At 36.9% G+C, this 19,721-nt stretch overlaps 2 protein-coding genes across 5 annotated transcripts; one reads left to right on the forward strand and one right to left on the reverse strand.

The window, feature by feature from the left end:
• Positions 1 to 2,311: 2,311 nt before the first annotated feature.
• Positions 2,312 to 8,202, forward strand: LOC121802696 (trafficking protein particle complex subunit 13-like). The gene is made up of 12 exons (XM_042202373.1): positions 2,312 to 2,771; positions 2,957 to 3,041; positions 3,887 to 4,017; positions 4,122 to 4,224; positions 4,775 to 4,789; positions 5,244 to 5,389; positions 5,520 to 5,715; positions 6,041 to 6,115; positions 6,616 to 6,732; positions 7,018 to 7,062; positions 7,399 to 7,497; positions 7,878 to 8,202. Exons 1-12 carry the CDS (start codon positions 2,455 to 2,457, stop codon positions 7,896 to 7,898), a joined length of 1,350 nt encoding a protein of 449 aa, XP_042058307.1. The 5' UTR covers positions 2,312 to 2,454; the 3' UTR covers positions 7,899 to 8,202.
• A 2,506-nt stretch (positions 8,203 to 10,708) lies between these two features.
• Positions 10,709 to 19,243, reverse strand: LOC121804548 (splicing factor U2af large subunit A-like). 4 transcript variants are annotated; one of them, XM_042204137.1, is made up of 18 exons: positions 19,054 to 19,241; positions 18,178 to 18,347; positions 17,936 to 18,013; positions 17,437 to 17,498; positions 15,716 to 15,795; positions 15,568 to 15,603; positions 15,422 to 15,481; positions 15,125 to 15,185; positions 14,925 to 15,037; positions 14,199 to 14,314; positions 13,647 to 13,745; positions 13,446 to 13,521; positions 13,069 to 13,157; positions 12,569 to 12,638; positions 12,368 to 12,466; positions 12,213 to 12,294; positions 11,586 to 11,653; positions 10,709 to 11,042 (listed from the first exon to the last, which is right to left on the reverse strand). In XM_042204137.1, the coding sequence occupies exons 1-18, from the start codon at positions 19,138 to 19,140 to the stop codon at positions 10,905 to 10,907; spliced, it is 1,584 nt and encodes a 527-aa protein (XP_042060071.1). In that variant the 5' UTR covers positions 19,141 to 19,241; the 3' UTR covers positions 10,709 to 10,904. The 4 variants fall into 4 exon arrangements, 2 of the variants coding, with proteins under 2 accessions (XP_042060071.1, XP_042060072.1); XM_042204138.1 differs by having other exon boundaries at positions 12,575 to 12,638; positions 19,054 to 19,240; XR_006051170.1 differs by lacking the exon at positions 12,213 to 12,294 and having other exon boundaries at positions 10,989 to 11,042; positions 19,054 to 19,243.
• Between the last annotated feature and the right edge of the window lie 478 nt (positions 19,244 to 19,721).

A 19,721-nucleotide genomic window follows, 5' to 3' on the forward strand; every position in this document is an offset into this window, starting at 1 on the left:
ATTTACATATTACACATTTAATCTCAAACGTAGAATAAATCTAATATACAATTAACTAAACTAATAATAATAAAAATACCGAAAAAGATTAAACCAAAAAATGCAAATTGGGCATGCGTCTGCCGGCAAAAAATGATGCTACAGATAAAGGCCACCACATCATCAACCGTCCGCCGTCTACGACTCCTCTACCCCATTCTCTAATACAAATTGCCGTCGAGAAACGCAAACAAAAAAAACACAAAATCACACTAAAAAGATAATTTCGTAACTAAAGAACGTGTATTTGTAGATACAAACCGAAGACAACACAGGTAGTCAGGTATCTTAAACCTTTCAAATTCCATCATATATCACAAAAAAATCCCTCATTTATATAGTTAATCAATAACAATTAATACAAATAGTATCAATTTATAATTTAATTAGCAACCTAGGAAACGCCTAAGTGGTCTTGAAAAAAACGCCTAAATCATTAATCATTATTTAGTGAAATTGGCTATAATTTTTTAAAAATGCGTAAATAGTTTATAGAAGAAACGTCTAGAAAAAGTATCACATTATGATTTAACTAGTGACCCAAAATTCATACTCCTAATATTTAAACTAAAAATTAAATATTTGTAACTGCTATGCCTAAATTATTTCATGACATTCATTACACATTACATTAATTATAGTTACTACAAATATCTAGATTTGCCCAAAAGTTCTAAATATTTAAATTTATACCCAAAAACTAAAAAATATTTAATATTAAGGCCAAAACTCGCCTTTTATATATGTATAGATAGATACATTTCTTAAAACCCGTGTCTAATCAAAACTTGCCTTATAATGGTGGAGACAAAATTCTAGGTTGCCTTAATTTAAGTTATTTGAAAGAAGACAAAAAAAAAAAACAAAAGAAAAACAAGAAAAGGTGAAGAAAAATATGAACAAAACAAAAAAAACAGAGAAAAGAAAAACAAAATAAAATGGAGTAAAAAGTATGCAAACGCCCTCTTCAACTTTACCAAACGATCCCACCACTAAGATAGTGATACGGAGACTACTACTGCTCTGATCATCGAGACTCGGGCAGAGGAGACCGGACCGCATCAGCTTGGCGAGGAATCGCAACAACATGCAGAGGAGCCAAGAATTGAGGAGCATGCGGAGAAGTTCGCGACGGCAGAGGTCGAGGATATACCAAGGTAGACGACGGGGCTCAACGATCGACCCCGAAGGCAACCGAAGCCGGTGATCAGATATGGCGACTTCGTTTCGCGATGAAGAAGCAGAGGAGACGTGTTTATTTAGTTATTTTCCTTACTTAGTTAATAGTTTATTTTCGGATATTTTAATTATTTTGTGGACGTATTTAATTATTTTTGAGTCGAGCCCAATAAGCTCCTTTCCGGGTTTTCTTAGTGATTCTTTCCCGGATCGCAAAACAGAGTCGAATCATCTAGAGTCCTTAGGATATAAAAGGGATTATTTTATGAATTGAAATCTATGAAAAATCAGAATTCCCTTATTCACGTCTCTTTTATAGAAGGTGGGCCTCTAATGGGCCTGGGCCTGGCCAGTGCTTCAGATGATCCTGGGCCTTAGTTTACAAAATAGCTCAATTGGAGCCCATCTCAACTAATGACTCCAGCCCATCCCCGCTTCGTTTCATTGGTGGGCTGGGCAGTCTGGCCCAGTTGACAACTCTAAGTTTAACTAAAGCTCTCTAATGACAAATTTCTGTAAACCTATAATGAAGTTCTTCATGAGTCCTTAAAATTTATCACTTATAATTATTCTTTTCCATTCTTAAAAATATGTCCCTTTTCAGTTTTACCAGTGGACTCTATAATCCATCAACTCATTCTCAATGATATTTTATTATAAAATTAATATACTCCCTCCGTCCCATGTTACTTGCACTGTTGCTTTTCGGCTCGTCACAAACTCCTTACACTATTTATAGTTTAAGTTAGAATTAATGCATTTAATTAATATGTTAGTTTAAGTTAAGAGCTCCTTTAATAAGTGATGTCTCATTACACTTAAAATTCTAATTTAACTACACTAAAAAATCAATCCTAAATTTACGGTCTAAAATGAAAATTGCGAGTAACATGAGACGGGGAGGGTATAAAATAGAATCCATATATCATTAATTTTTTTCAACCTACTTTCTAATATTATATTTTTAAAAATTCGTACTGAGTTAAATAGTGACAAATGGGAGGGAGGGAGTATGATTTTTTAGTTCGTGGAGTATTATCATGGAGTATAATGAAGCAAGTACTACTAGTACTACACTACAAATTCCAAAAAAAAAGAAGCCAAAAAGCGGGTGAAGAATAAGCACGCTTTCTAGTCAACAGTCTTCTCTGACCATTTCTTCTCGCCCTCCTCCGCTTCTACACTGCTTCCGACTATCATTAAACGCAGCTCCGGTAACTCAACAAACAAAATCCGATGAGTAGCGGCAGCAGCGGAGGCGCCGGAGGGCAGCCGGCGACGCACTCATTGGCGTTCAGAGTGATGCGTCTTTGCCGCCCGACGCTCCACGTGGACAATTCCCCTCTCAAATTCGACCCCTGCGATCTCCTCTTTGGCGAGGACCTCTTCGACGATCCAATCGCGGCGTCGCACCTCCCTCGCCTCCTCGGCGGTCAATCGAGCGCTGCGGCCGTAGATCCAGCCGACCTCAGCTACCGCGGCAGATTCCTCCTTCAGCAACCCACCGATTCGCTCGGCCTCCCCGGCCTCCTCGTTCTCCCCCAAGCCTTTGGGTATTTACACGCATACACATATAGCTTTTATATCTGTTTATGCGCTTGGTATTTGCCGGTTCAGGTTGTGCATTTTGTCTGGGACACGAATATTTATTGCTCTCTTGCTCAGCTCTTGATTGCTGGATTAATGCATTTATCTGTTTGTAATTTTTCGTGTTTTGTTTCCTCTTTGTTGAAATTAGGGCGATATATTTGGGGGAGACGTTCTGCAGTTATATAAGCATCAACAACAGTTCCAATTTTGAAGTCCGAGACGTTGTGATTAAGGTGAATATCACATTCATTTGATACTACATTGTGAATTTTTATCTGAATACGTTTGGCTCGGGAATCGCTTTTGAGTGGTTCAGATCATGCATAATGGTTTGTGAATTTTGGCCTGTGTAGTCTGGAGACACTACAGTTGAGTTGAACTTTGAGGCCATTGATCTGTTGAATTATGCTCTCTCACACACAAAAGCTGTATACTTTTTATGTATTCACATTCATATATTTAGAGAAAAAGAGAGATGCTTCTTTATAATTCAATTATGGTTCAATTATTTAGTATGTTATGACAATTATGTACTCCATAGGAGTTCTTCTTGAATTAGTTATCTTCCTTTCACTTTGAATAAAAATTTCAAGTTACAACTTCATTACGTAGACTGTAGGTTCATAGATCACTTTGCCAGTAATTTTTGAGTTTAAATTACAATGACTGAAGTAGTCATTTTCTACAGTTCAGTGTTGTGTGTGTATTTCAAGTCCAGGTTAGAGATGTATTTTCCCACTACTTTTGGTTTGTTGTACTAATCAGTTAATGGAATTTCCCTGAGATGATAGTGTGTTCTCCTCTTAATTTGTGTCAATATTCACTTTATGTTGCACTCTTTGCTATGCAAGTCAAAAAAATATAGGAATTAGAAAGGACAGCCGGTAGAAAGCACACAGGAAAACCAATAAAATTACATAGAGGGATATATGAATGAGAGAAGCAAATCCATGATTAATTATTTGTAGGAATATAAACATAAGCTGGCTTGTTTTGGGGATGCCAATCTCCTTTTCCATCTTATGTGGCGACTGCAATTGAGGATCCATAATTTTAACTTCAATATGGTTGACAATAGGCTGAAATTCAAACAGAAAGACAAAGATTACTGCTTTTGGATTCATCAAAGTCACCTGTTGAATCAATACGTGCTGGTGGCCGTTATGATTTCATTGTGGAACATGATGTCAAAGAGCTGGGTGCGCACACGTAAGCTCACTTGGAAAAATAGCATCAGGACTAATTTTGATTAAATGTTATGTGCTTTGATAGTTTTTGTTCTGTATTGCATGATGTTTTTCTTGCATCAACAGGTTGGTGTGTACAGCACTTTATACCGATGGTGACAATGAGAGGAAGTATCTCCCCCAATTTTTCAAATTCATGGTTTCAAACCCCCTCTCAGTCCGAACTAAGGTACTCCTTGGTGAAGTTTCTCATGCCATGTAATTGTCATGTCTAAAGGATTCCTTCATTCTCTTTTCTTCCTATTTCATGAACTGTCTGTAAGTGGTTCCTTCAAACAAAGATTCAGTGCTTGAAATTAAGCTATTGAAACCTTAACCACTAAACACCTTGAAGCACACACATGAATATATAAGAACGAAACTACCTAGTCTGGGGTTTCAATAGATCCATAAGGCTTGAAGTGAGAACTCTCTTCAATTAAAAATTTAGCTGCTTGGTGGTGAAATATTAGTGATATGAGAACTGACTTGAAGTGACATTTGTTGGAACTTGGAAGTGAAAATGGAAAAGCAAGGCGAACTTGCTTGAAATTTCTGAAGATTGTTGATAAATTATCTTTTGTTCTCCATATATTTCGTATTAGTGGAGTAGTATGTTTGGTTTCATGGTTTGATCATTAGTCCAGTTCCGAATATACTACTCTTAGTTCCTATTTCATGTCACACCACCATATTTGTTAGATTTTGTCAATGTAATAGTTAATCTCCTATTCTTGCAGGTTCGCAATGTGAAGGTACGTCAGGAATGGTTAAAGCTTTTGATTTTAGTTTGGATCTTCCGAAGTCATTATGATTGTGGAGAAATATGCATCTTCAGGATAATGCAGAATCTGCAGTTGTTTCATAGATATTAGGATGATTAGATGGGTGTCCATGGTCCACATTACTATCATGTTATTGCCCTTTGTGACAATGGGTCATTACAGAGGTTACCATGAGATTCAGTCCAACTACATGTAATATGCTATTTGGTTAGCATATAGGGTTCGCACAACACTGATGGAGGTCCTGTAAAATTTTAGTCATACTTTACCAGCTTTCTGATCTTCAGACTGTTGGTAATGGTGCTGCAACAGTTATCAGGTTATGCTGATGAAAAGCAATTTGAGGCCTGTCTCTTCTGTGAATATGCTTTTTTCATTAAACAAGCTTTCCTATTTTGTGATGATCAAGTCCATCTTCTCTCAGGACACAACATTTCTGGAAGCCTGCATAGAAAACCATACGAAATCTGACCTTTACATGGATCAAGTTGAGTTTGAGCCGGCACAATATTGGAGTGCAACAGTCCTCAGAGCTGAATATCATTCTTCAGAGCCTAGCTCAGTACTGAGGTGGTTCGGATGGATCTTTTCATTAGTGAACAGTCAATGTTTTCTTTTTGAACATTTTGTCTTTAACTTGTTTTACTTGGTATAGGTAGTCTTCTCTGCATAATCGTTAGCTTCTATTTTGCTTTTACAGTGAGACTTTTAAGGAACCCATTCTCATCAAATCCGGAGGAGGAATCTATAATTATCTCTACCAATTAAAATTCTCATCACCTGACAATGCACAATTTAAAGCTGAGAGCAGCAAGATTCTTGGCAAGCTTCAGATAACATGGCGTACAAATTTGGGTGAGCCAGGTCGCTTGCAAACTCAACATATACTTGGTAATGTAAGTTGATTTTCTCCTTTCAGCTTCTCATTAAAATTTTGGCCTGCATTAATGCTTCCTATTGTCGACAACTAGGATAGTGTATCAAAGAAAAATCTTGTGATTTTAGTTTTAACTCTATGCTGATTGCTGGTGTGAGCATCACGAATAACTAAACTTAACATGGTGGTATCCTCTTTGTAATTGCCGTTCAGTTTGGATGTTACGAACTGGTATCATTAAAACCTGTATCATTAAGTAGATCACATGTGGAAGGAGTCAAATACTCATTTGCATTGTCACCTCACCTCAATAATTTTATGATTACATTCAATTCCCTTTGCAGCCTGTTACCCGGAAGGACATTGAGTTGCATGCAGTGGAGATGCCATCTGTGATTATGTTGGAGAAATCGTTCCTGGTAAATTCCAAGCTCAGTGAGATTGTATCATATGGCTTCAATTTTCTTAATCTATAATTTCAACTGTATCATGGTGGTACCTGTAAAATGATCATGGTCATTTCATGGCACTATTAATTGATATCTTGGTTCTGCCCTAAGTTGCTTTTATTTTCAAAAATTTCAATTACGTGTATATTTATTACTGCTTGAAAGTTGTATATATTTCCATTTCCTGCTGAATCTTCCACTTGTCTGCTTCTCCATAAGTGGATTCCATTAGCTTAGGTGCCGGATAGACATCCACATATGAATCGTCTGTTAAATGGTTTTATGGTTATGAATGCTTACATAGGATATCAAGCATATATAATCCAATATCGAAAAACATTGTAATATGAAGGAAAATACTGATTTCTTAAACCATGAAGGCAGAACCAAAATATGAGAAATGTGTTGGTTATTTTATGCATTTATAAATTACTATGTGTTTTAAAGTTGACAATTTGTATTTTCTGCAGGTGGGTTTGAATCTCATAAATTTGACAGATCGTGTATTGGGGCCGTTTCAAGTATGGGTATCAGAAGTTGGTTCACCTGATGAGAAGGCTGTTGTGGTCAATGGTCTTCAGACAATGGTAACCTATCCAAAATATACCTTAATAACCACTTTCACTATATATATGTCATTTGATGGAGAACCGGAGACATACATAAATTTATCAATGCTGCATTTATGACATGATGTTGGTTTATATATTCTCAAATGCCTTATATATTTACTATGGCATATTCCATCCTAACTTTGGAAATTTACTAGTCTGGATAATGGAAGCTTTGTTGAACTATTAAAATCTTAGAGCCTTTTCTACATATGAAAAGCGGCAATATTTTTTAACAGATTTTTCGTGAACTTGTTGCAGACTCTTGGAGAGGTACAACCACATAGCTCGTTAAAGTTTCAGTTGGTAAGTTCTTTGGCCGGTTTTAACATCTTACTGCATATTATCATGCAAGGGCTTGTACTTAGAATCTTTCCTATTGGGAAATCATGTTGTTAGCCGATACCAAAGGTATTGTTACTTATATTTCCAACCCTGGTAAAAGTAGCAACATTAAATAATTCGATCTCCAAGAGAAAATGAGGTTAGTCTAGTTTGGAGAGTGATTACTATGGTGGGCTTTCTTGTGTGCCCTTTTATCCGTAAAGTTTAATTCGAGTGACATTCTTAAGAGATTTTTAGCATACTGGACACTGGGTTATGTTTGAGCTTTGTGTTTGTCTCTGAACTTTTTCTATGCAGAACTTGATTGCTGTCAAGCATGGGATACAGAAAATCAGTGGCATTACAGTGTATGACACAGTAGAGAAGAAGACTTATGAGTCACTCTTCGAAATGGAGGTTAGTTGGTTCAAAGAAGACCTGCTATACTATAATGTGTTTATGTAGATATTTACCAGGAGACCCAGATGTGCCTGGCCATTTTTAGTGTCTTCAAAGATTGTTTCAATTGTTGGCTTGAACATCTCAAAGCAAACTAAGTATCATGCATGTTCTTTACTGGCATTTATTTTATACTCATCACACATCTACATTTTTATCAAGACTAGTATCATAATTATTAAAATCCTAGTAGTACATAATATAGGAGGTTTTAAGATAAATTTATCTTACTGCATTCTTGTCTGATTTGTTTAGAACAACTTCACTTCCTGTTTACTATGCGTTCATTTTGTATTAAGTTATCCGTAACCATGAGCTCTTGACCTTGCAAGCTGCAGATATACGTAGACTTAGAGTGAGTGGTTAACTGGTCAAGACTCTGACCTCCATAATATTTTGAGGTTGGTTTGTGATCTGTTGCGAGAACTTTTCCAAGAGAACTTAATTACTGCATTTGAAACGAGACAGAATGGCAGCAACGGAACTTTTTTTGAGTCCCTGCAATGGAACTAGCTTGCAAGAACAGTTGAAGAATCAGATAGATTGCTTTCTCTACAGCGCGTAACATTTCATACTTCATCTCATGGGCATCAGTTTTTTGTGTGAAGATGTTGTAAAATATAATTTTAATAAATTAGCATATAATTATATCTCTTCTATTCATCCTCGCTGGACTAATTATTTCTAAATGTTTATATGCTGGTCAATGTTATTCCCAGACAGTTTTTACCTTCACATGAATTCTTCTTTAGAGCTGCACTTCCATTTTCAGTTTTGTTTATGGGTACAAATTTGTACTGCTACTAGTTTTGATTTGAATCTTACTAATTAGCCTGGGTGCAGCTCCCCAACCTCATGTGCCTCCAGTGCAAGACACCCGGGCAGGTGGTGTGTCGCTCCTTGAGTGAGTAGCTGGGTTGTCCTTCGTTGTCGAAGATGGCTCTGGCACGTCGACAGGCAGCAGTTCGACAACCTACACTTGCTCTGGTGCAGCAGATTTTTTACTGCAGCTTGGGACATTATTGAGAGCATCTCCAATAAGAATAGCCCAGCCGTAGCCTAGCCACAAATTCCTCCTGCCACAGCATCATCACCAAAACTCCTCCTGCCACATCATCAGGACAAGCAACTGGACAAGCAATAGCACAGCCATAATAAACAAAATTATTAAAAATAAATAATTAACAATCACACAAAATACGGAATTAAATTTACGACACATATATGGAAAAATTCAATAATAATATTAAAATTTTAAAAAGTACATTAATTAAAAAAAATACATTAACAAAAAAAATTACATTAATTTTAAAAAAACTCATACTCCACGCACGAGCCCCCCCTCGCCGTCGTCGCCATCGTCAGCGTTGTCGCCGCTATCCGGGACCACCAAATCTGTGGCATCTGAGCCCGCGTCTGAGCCCCCCGCTTGTGCCGCGGCGGCAGTCAAATCGGCTCGCATACTCACGAGCAGTGCGTGAAAAAAACTCTTCTCCTCGGGGTCAGTGGAATTCTTCCAGTCAGATATGACCTTGTACATCTGAGCCCGCGTTTGTTGACGCGCCAAGAAGGCGAGGTCGGCTGTCGGGCTGCCAACAGTGGGGGATGACGACTGAACCTCCTCGGACTTCTGGCGAGCCCGTTGCGCCCGCCTTTGACCAACCGGGCGAGTGCGGCGAGTAAACGAGGGAGGGGACGGGGTCTCCTGCGCATCTTCGGGGAGGTCGTGGGAACCGCCTCTGCTGCCGCCGGCGTAATCACCTGTATAGTTCAGGCGCTGGTTCTTCGGCCAGCCAGCATCGACTCCTGCCCGAAACTTCTCGGAGTCCATTAGCACCAGGTAGCAGTTCCAGTAGGTGAACTCCTTGTAAAGCCCGGGCACGGGGAACTCTTTCTCCGCCATCCTCCTGCAGTCCTCGTCAGTTTGAGACCCGCTCGTCCCTGGAGTAGGCTCGTTGTTGTGCTTCATTTCGCGTTGTTGATCTTGTACAGAAATTAAGATAGAGAGAAAACTCGTTAAAACAAGTGGTGCAAATGAAAATGACGTGCAGATCGCGTATATATAGTGTTCCGAAAATTAAAAAAAAAATCCCGCTCGCCGATCGCTCGTCGATCTGGCGCCTGCAATGGCGGCCAGGAGATCGGCGAGCGCATCGCCGAGCGCTCGGGAATCGGCATGCGCTCGCCGTTTTTCTCGCCGATTTGACGCTCGCCGGCTGCAATGGTTCGGCGAGCGGACCGGCGAGCGCCAAGAATCGGCTAGCCGGTGCGCTCGCCGCTATTAGAGATGCTCTGAACAGTTGGCGTGCTGAATTGCTCACACACTGGATTGAGCAGAGTTCATCCCGGAGTTCCTCCGGATAGGTGAAGGAGCTGCTTAACAGATCATAGTAACAGGAACTCAACCCATACGAACGTGGGTGCAACACCTCTTTAAACACCCTAAACGGTAATGTTTCTTGAAGTAGTGAACTCAAGTCCCTCTTCTTGCGTCTTCTATAGCTTCGAGCCAATATCGAGATCACATCACTTTCACATATTCCTCAATCATCAACTCCCTTTCATCATTTTTCTTCAAAATCAACCAAATTGATTGATATCCAAAGACTTAGAGAAATGTACTCTGAAACAAATAGTTCGTCATGCTAACAAAGCAGGCAAGAACATACACTAACAAGAAGGCCAAGAACATACAAATCGGAGTCAAACTTCAACAGAGTCAGAAGTTCGACGTCAGTCCAATGGAACAACATACGAAAACCTAAGATAAAGGTATTGAATGTTCAAGTAGGTACAACAATTACAAAAACTGCTCTAAAGAATGGAGAATAGTGTAAACTAAAAGATGCAGAATGTTACAACCATTTTATGATTATGGCAAATATCAAAGCGTGACATTTTTTTTTATTACAGATGCAAATCACTTCAACCATTCCATGCGCTTATGACAAATTTATATATAAAAAGCCGTAACTTAATGCAACACAGATTAGTTTAAGTTATGCAATTTTAGTTTCGATTATTCAATTTCAGGTATGTATTGTAGTTACGTATTAATATTTCATATATGTAAATTCAGATATGCAAACACAAATCGTTTAAATTAAACATAAAAGGAAGCGTAAATATGGGGCAAGTTACAGACTCCAAAAACACAAGCAAATCGATATTTGCAACAAAAGATGCATATTTTGCACTGGCGCTAGATAAACCGTTGACACCACTCACTATACATCAATATAACAATCCATTATACATACGAAAAACATAAAATCTGAGATTAAGCATAATATTTCCAGAAATTAACAAATTTGATGATGATATCTGATGATTGTTCAAGGTTTACTAGGACATGAAATGAAAAGTCAGGCAGTGAAATCCTTGTCGTAATATTTGTCTTCCGGATAATAAAAAGCAGTCACGCTATTGCCTCCAAATTTCCGGCCACTAAGTGCGGATTTCGCCTTCATACAACCAGTAGTATCGGAGTACTCCAAGAATACCTGTCATGGTTTCATCAAGAATCTCCAGAATATGTAAACCGACAAGGTAAAACGAACAATTGGCTTTATTCATGCTTTTCCTATATCAAGCTTTGGGATCCCTGGAGCTTTGAGTGCAAATTGTATGAAATTTTTAGCACTCAGCTTACGGAAATAATTGCCACTCATATTACCAAAGCCGATACTTGGTGATTGTACTGAACACAGACCCTTTTAAATCTAGTCTCTATTGTTATGGCAAAATGTTGATATGCACATCTGGGACTGGATCTCATTGTGTTGTGGGGTCATATAAAAAAAGGATTAGTTGAAGAAAAGTAAAAGAACAACACTATGCGCTATACAAAAACTTAAGATTCCCCAAGCTACGAAATATTTACTTGAACAAACTAGTTATAGGGCTCATCCACTAGTCTTTATTTTGAGAGAGTGTGAGAGTGAAAACATTAGCATCCCATTCTCCAGTATCCTTTAACTATGGTTCTTGTTAGTTAAATTGAAATCAGTATATTTCATTCAACAAGAAGGTACAAGAAGTTGTACCTTTCCAACACCGTTGCTAGGAGCGGAATCTGGAACAGGACGAGGAATGACAACTTCAATCAACTCCCCTGAAATTTCAGAAACGGTATTTCCACATTATCACAGGTAGAACGTCAAATGAAGAATGAGGACTACAAGGGCAATATAACTATATAAGATAGCAGATTTAGATGCATATAAGTCAATATTTCCATACACAGATGCATATCTTGGACACAGAAAGTTCCAGGGTGGTACTATAACAACCAATCCCCATGATATCAGTGTTCCATTTCCTATTTTCATAGAGAATTCTGGTAAACAATGTATAGTTCATAATCTCAATAAAACTAAACATTGCAGAATATAGATATATCAGAAACTAGTCGTTTTCATTAACCTTACAGGTGATGGAAAATGCATGGATTTATAAATTGTTTCATTTAGTCTTTCAAAATCACTTAATTGTACTAGCAAGTAGCAACATATCTCCTCTTATAGAGTTCCACTAACTGATACAGAAGTTAAACAACAATTCTACATTTACAGTAGTCTTCTAGGGGGCATAAGGCTCCATCTTTTCATAAGCAAAATAAACTAACAGAGAGAGAAATAACATGATATAGCTGAGAATTATATTTTATATACCAAATTTCTGGCATTCGTCTCTCATATCTTCAAGAATTTCTTCATACTCTCCGTCATCCATCAATTCATCAGTAGTAACAACCTCGATTATTCCAAAAAGAGTTAGACCTAACAGCTTCAAACAAATGGCATAAAGAGGAGCAAGACAGAAATACCTCAGTCAAGCACAAAACTTTTGTGGGAATTTCCACACTTGTAGGGGGCTGTCCACTAGGAATATTTAAAGCTCCAGCTTCAGCTGCTGAAACCATTTTCTTGAATCCAAAGCATCAATTTTTCAAACAGCCAAAGTAAGCTCAAAATGGGACTAATTTAACATTATGAATGAATCTGAAGTAGTTAAGACTTTAATAGACCTCAACCTGCACTGCTATATGTTGCTGTGCCTGAGCTAGTACATACTCCTGTTCTGGTTTTAACTGCCCACTGTAGATTATGGCAATGGATTAAGTCAGAGAGTCTTGCCTTTAACATCATCATGAGAGAGAAGCTAGATATTACATCCACCGTTAATGATATGCTCTATCAGAAAACCATATGAATTGATCATATAAAGGATCTTCTAATGATAATTTTTGTTTGTTTTTCATCTCAACATAAACTAGCCCCAGTTCCGACAACAGATATTGATAAGTGTTGCAAAGAAAAACTAGTACACTTTTCGCTTCCAGTACCAGCCAAATGAAGAGAAGTTTTATGTAGCACTATGAAAAATACAAAATCCAGAAAACAAGCACATGATCACAAACTATAATAAACGGAAACAACCCAAAGAATAACCGGAGTAATGGGATGGAGTGGAGTAGCCACTGATGGTAATTATAAAAAAGGGGGCATGTATGCCAAGAAAATTCACCTAACAGTGGCACGTCTAACTGTAAGTGTTTTATCACCCACTTTTAGACCATTCAAAGCAGCACAAGCAACATCTGTGACAGATGGATCCTAAATCGAACAAAGGCAACAGTTAGATAATCAATCAGCACATACTAGCAATTATTATGGGCAAGAAAGGCGATTCACATAAAATTTAATAATATTAAATGTCTTATGAGTCGCAAATTCAAAGTATGTAGGTACAGTTACATGAGCAGGAAACTGGACATATAATAAAATAAGTATGAAAAGGACAATCACAATCGAGAAAATGCAAATGCAATTCCCATAAAATAAATCCACAACAAAATTCCACTTAAAAAGCTAAATAGGCTTTCTAGAAACAGCTGGGCACACCTGGTAGAAGCAGAAACCATATCCTTTAGAATTTCCAGTATCTCTATCTTTGACAAGATCAAATCCACGCAAAGGTCTGCAGTTGATGTATTAGAAAGCTGCGAGATAAGATGCTAAATAGAAAACTAACCAGTTCACTAAATCAAACAGGTCAATCATTCATTGTCGTCATTCAAACAAATAAATTGTGGAGTAACATACCCAAAACTCTCTAACAACTCTTTCATTTGAGCTTCTGAGAAATAGTATGGCACCCCGCCAATAAATATGCGGTCAGCTCCATCAGATTCACCATGCATGCTATCAATAAAACACTAGTGAGAATAAATAATTACGAAATAATCATTAAGGATTGTCAACGATGAGTAACAAACTAAGATGGACAGAACAAGACTATCGAAGTAACAAACAATTGCTTAACAAGTAAAATTCCTTCTAAGCAGAATCTAAATCCAGAGGCCTCCCTTATCCGTAAAAATTAGCGTACAACAGAGGTTAAGAGTGCAATTAACTAGCAGTATAGTGCATTGCTCCACACAACTATGACCAGTAATATGGCAGGAGCACACTGCTACAAAGAGACTGGTTCATAGTTAAAATAAAAGCCTTCATTTTAATTTTTCATATATAATCTGCCAGTATCAAGGTTAGCTCAGCAGTCAGCATCAACTCACAGAGTTAAATAGCTGCAAACACAAACACGATGAACTGCTAAGTGGAAAAAGAAAGAAAAAGAGACAGGTAGCCACTCACCCAGGTGTCAGTCCAGCTGCAGCTAAATTGAGATAAGGACCAGGTTGACTAGGACCAAGTGGTGCTGCAAGAGATGGATTGTAATCTGTAGGTCTGCGAACTCTCACAGAAACGCCCTAGTAACAAGCAAGGGGAACAGTGAGAGAGAGAAATAACTGGAACAGAGATATCCAGTGAAGTAATATATTAAGGTTAGGAAGTATAACTGTAACAGTTACAGGTCATATCAGACAATGCAAGACAAAAATTGATCAACCACCAATTAGGTAGAAAAAACTAACAGGTGTAAATCTTGACCTGCTGGGAAAGTAGTTGGAAGCATTTTTTACACTGTTTTTACATGTACACTCGTGAAAAGTTCTGCAAGTTTTAGGTGCAAGTGCTGAAGCGCGTATTTCAATTATTGGCTAGCACAAAATTACTAACGTTTACCAGAGCATATGTCAATTAAGTGAGAGGGGAGGAATAGGCAGAGAAATTTATTGCTGGCTGAGAACAAAATTGAGAATCAAGCTCATGTCTAGCTTCATTATTATGATGGTTGATTGTAAGACAGTGCAGGGGACCGCAGCATTCAAGTGCTTCAAAATTTCTATCCGTTCTTAAAGACTTAATAGTGAAAAAAACTCATTATGTTTCACTGAGAAAGTTATACAATTGAGTTTTAGAATTGTAGAAGTGATAAAAGCAATTGAAAACAACATGAGAGAGGAAAGTTCAGCATACCTCGAAAATAATTCCATCAAGTGCCATTGCATTACTGGCCTCTTCTACAGTTCTCATCTCCACAAATGCAAATTTCTTTTCGTGATTAATGTAAACATTGACAACCGCATCACCTTAAATTCACAATCATGCATAGCGTAATAGGATGAAAAGCTTAAAATGTAAAGACATTATGTTTTAAACTTCAAAAGACCACAGACCAGGACCAGCAATGTTTCCCCCAATTGCATTCATAACATGGCTGAAAAATGTTGAGATAGTCTGCATAAAGTGAAGCAAATCAGTAACAAACTCTACTGAAGGGTCACAAAATGATGTACAATAGCTCGTGTTGAACAAGTAAAGTGAGAGCAACTAACACCAAAATATTAATGGGGCACTTTTCTAGATTTTGTAGAATTTCCCATATAGTATACAGTATACTGTTAGATGGGACATAAAGGAGAAATAAAAAAGCAATATAATTTTCCAAATGCAGCTGTATGGAACACGTGTACCTGCTCATTAGACAAAGGTGGAAGGCCACCAACATACACTCTACGTGCATGCCTTGTAGCCTACAATACGTGAAATGCCATAAAAAAAGTTAGATGTGTCTAAAGGACTTGACAATGTGAGAATATATCAAGCACCACCAAGTTACCTGCTGAGTCATAACTTGAATTGGGAACAATCCTAACTGATTAACCAAATAAAACACAGAAATGTTCAACACTTGATATAAATATTAAAAAGAAATGATAGCAGAAGTATTATAATATCAATCACCACCATCCAATGATCCAACATACCTGAGATGTATCAGAAGTAAGCATGTTTGGCAACATTCCAGGAATTGCTTGAGAAGCCATGGACACTCCAGCAACATGCTCTGTATTGTTAGAGATAATCAGTGGTGGATTCAGACATTGATGGTAGTGTGGGCATAATATATAATTTTTTCAACAAATTATTATCATACTATATAATAAGAAAAGTGATCAGTGCTCTTGAGTCTTGAAAAAAGAACGTGATGAGATCTCATTTCAAAACAATATAATCTATATAAGTTGTTCTTATTTGATGTAAAAACAATTACAGTATGTTTTAAAAGAAATCATCTCGTGTATTAGTACAGCGTTACATTGCATGTTCCATTGCTACAAAATGTGTGTTCAATTATTTCCTTAGAAATGGATAATTAGTTAGCATAATGTAAAACAATTATGCTCGAAATTTTCCTTATGCTACAAAATAAGAGCAATTTAACTAATATTAGGAAATTTAGTAGATATACAGCTAGCAACATGCTCTCAACTTGATTGTATTCTAATTAATGAATGAAAAAAGAACAACAGTGCCTAAATTGGAGCAGTCAGAAGTCAGCAGAGCTACTGTAATACACGGAGCACTGATTTTTGGTCAGAAAAGGGAAAATAGGGGATTTTTTCTGGCCATTATAGATTGAGGATGAGTGGAGAACTTTTGGTTGATTGGATACTGAGGGGAAAAAATTATTCAGACTTTGGAGCAACAAATTGGTTTGGAGGGAACTTGCACATGTCTCTAACCTACTACAGCGGACATGTATCTGTCAATAAAGATAATTGATAAATGATATCAACCACAATGACTATGCAAATATAAATATCTGACACATTAAGTTTGGCTTTGTGCATCTAAGCCGGAAGATTTACAATGATATGTGTATACAAAAAAATTTCACTGTCAACGTTGTATACAGAAATTTTCTAAATAATATAATGCATTATTGAAATCAAATGTATTAATTTTATACTTTTTTGTTATAATGACTTTCACTCTCTTTGAACCATGAATCATATTCAGTTCTCTACTTTAATTTGAAGGGTGGTAATATTTATCACAACATGCATCTGTATTGAATTGTTTTTATTTCAAATTTACTGAATTTATATTTTTTGTTCCATACTTGTGTTGTTATGTACATCTATCAATATTATCATTTTTAAAGTAAAATTATTCATCATCTCAAATAATTAATTCATAAATGAAAATAAAAAAAAACAAATAAATCTCCGTGCATCGCACGGGTGTAACACTGGTAGTGATTAAAAGATCAGTTTATCAAAAGTGGAGAGAAAGCCTATTCTTACCCAGGGCTGTGTACCATTCAGATTCTATAATATGAAATAATTTTCACCACAGCATCTGCCGTACAGTTCAAGTCTACCAAATAACAACAGTTGCAGTTGAAGATGAAAAGACCCTGCTACTGGAGCATCGATTCCTTGGTGGCATATATTCTACATCCCTCACACCCATGAGAAGCATAGCGCAATTTTTCCTTCTTAACGTAATGGTGACAATTCATAAACAAGAAACCACACACAACAGCCAACAACATAATGATGGTTATAGTACATACTCAAGGATCAGTGAAATAAATGGAAAACTAGAATACATGCATTCCACAGATTTTAAAAAAAAACATAAACAATTTAAACTAAGACTGGCATTAGCAGGGCATTAGAGAACATGTACACAAGCTAACCTGAAGGACTTGGCAAAGCACCATTAGCAGGAGGAGCCACATCAAAGCCACTTGTTCGCTTGCTGTTAAATAAAATAAAATTGATGAATTGCTTGAAAAATTACAGAGATGAACAAGATATTGATTTTTCAGCATGATTCCGGGGTCAAACATCACTAATATCCATCAAATATTGAAGCAACTCATATTTTGTTTCTGGGTTAAGGATGATAGTGGTAGGTCAGAGGACAACTTGAAGAATATCAACAGTCCAGCTGATAAAGTAAAGCTAAGGAACGGGATAATATAACAGTATTAACAGGACTATAAAAACTATGCGGAGAATCATGGCACGCATTTGACGGGAGCATTATCGATTTCATGTCCACATGGCAAACACAACATGGACAAACTACAGCCTGATAGGCCAAAGATAAACAGTACAGAATAGAATATAGGGTGAATCTAGAACTTCAAGATATACGAAAAAAACCAGTAGAATGTTTAAAACATAGCTTACCTGTGAGATTTATCATCTGATTGGTTGGGTGACCTCTGCCTATGTTGTTTTTCTCCATCCCCACCATGTTTATAGTATCTGTGCAATATACAACATAGCATAAGAACATGATAAATTGATAATCAATTTCTGAAAAGAGAAAAGTCAAGATTGACTAGTGGAGTGTCCAGTGTACTGATGTTGCTACAAATATAACTCTAACTCTAAGTTCCAAACGAAACTAATTCTATCACTGCCAGGACCTGCTAGATTCCTTATTTCGCCTATCTCCATAATCCTCATTTCTACTTCTTCCCCCATAAGATCTCGCAGATCTCTGCCCATCTTCCTTAGGGTATCGATCTCTCGACTCCCCATCCCGATTCCAGTCTGTTCTCTTGAATCCCTTGTCATCTGAACCATGATCCTTGTGCTACAAGGCAGACAATTTGAGTTACTTACTTGATACAGCATACATATTTCTAAATCCTCAAGGAGAATGGAACATTAAAGTAGGTATATAATATGCATAGTTGTATGAAGTAGATAACCCGACGGGACCAATCATCATCACCAACCATCAGAAAGATAAGAACCACCATAGATATGAAATCTTGTTTTAATTTCAAACATCCAACACCAACTAATGAAGCTACACTTATCCATAATATCAATATGAAAATAAGTGTTGTCTATATCACAAGTGCATAAACGATGTTTTGAACTCAAACTCCTCATATTTTGCAAAAGCCACTAAATTGTACTATTATCATTCATTTGTATCTGCCAGAATTGTTCTTTTCCAATTTCCAGCTACATCAGCAACGTGATTCACTTCGCAAGTATGGAGCTGAAATGAATAGATATCGACAGAAATCATTTTTGGGTCCTTTTCTAACAAATTAAGCACTAACGGAGAACACCACGTTTCTAAAACGAAAACATTGACACTTTGACAGACGTCGAACTAATCTAAATTTAATATTTCCGAAAACAAATTTCATACTCTTCTAGCTGATACAATACAGAGCAATTGCGGGAGATTGTATAGTTACAAAATTCATATAAATAAATATGCACGGATTTCTGGCGATAGAAAAAAGTAAAACTAAATGGTGGAGTATAACTCAGTAGTACACCTTGTGATGATGGGAACGCCGATCTCTCGACGAATCATCATAAGGCAACGATCTCCTGCGATCGTCTTCTCTACTGTGACGAGGCATCTCTGAACCCTAATTCCCAATTCTAATTGAAAAAATCGAATATACACTCGAAAATTATCGCGTGTTCTGATTAATAAATTCCTTCGTAGTAACTTTACGGATAAGTAGATTGGAAAATATAACGTCCAACACATCTTAAATAAAATGCTATACTGTATTATTATTAGTGTTGTTGTTATTATTATTATTATTATTATTATTATTATTATTATTATTATTATTATTATTTTACTGATCCTAATTAAGTACTAGTAGTATTAACTTTAATTAGACTATCCACACATCTGGATTTAAGGATTTGCTCGGTTTGCATGGCGTAAAGCCAATATACTCTATAGCACACGTACGATTGCAAATTCTCATCTCATGTTATATTTCAATTTTTGATGGGTAATCAACCGGCTAAGTATGCACTAACTAATTCATTTGATTATAGAAGTTCGGATCCCAGTTGTCTGCTATGTTAGTGGGAACTTATTTCCTCTCTCTCTCACCGTCTCACCTCACTCTCTCTTCTCGTACTTATATAAACATCAAATCAATATTGTGACTACAAAACAATCAAATTTAATGGCCTCGAT

The sequence above is a fragment of the Salvia splendens genome, chromosome 5 (assembly GCF_004379255.2).
Source record: "Salvia splendens isolate huo1 chromosome 5, SspV2, whole genome shotgun sequence".
NCBI classification, from domain to species: domain Eukaryota; kingdom Viridiplantae; phylum Streptophyta; class Magnoliopsida; order Lamiales; family Lamiaceae; genus Salvia; species Salvia splendens.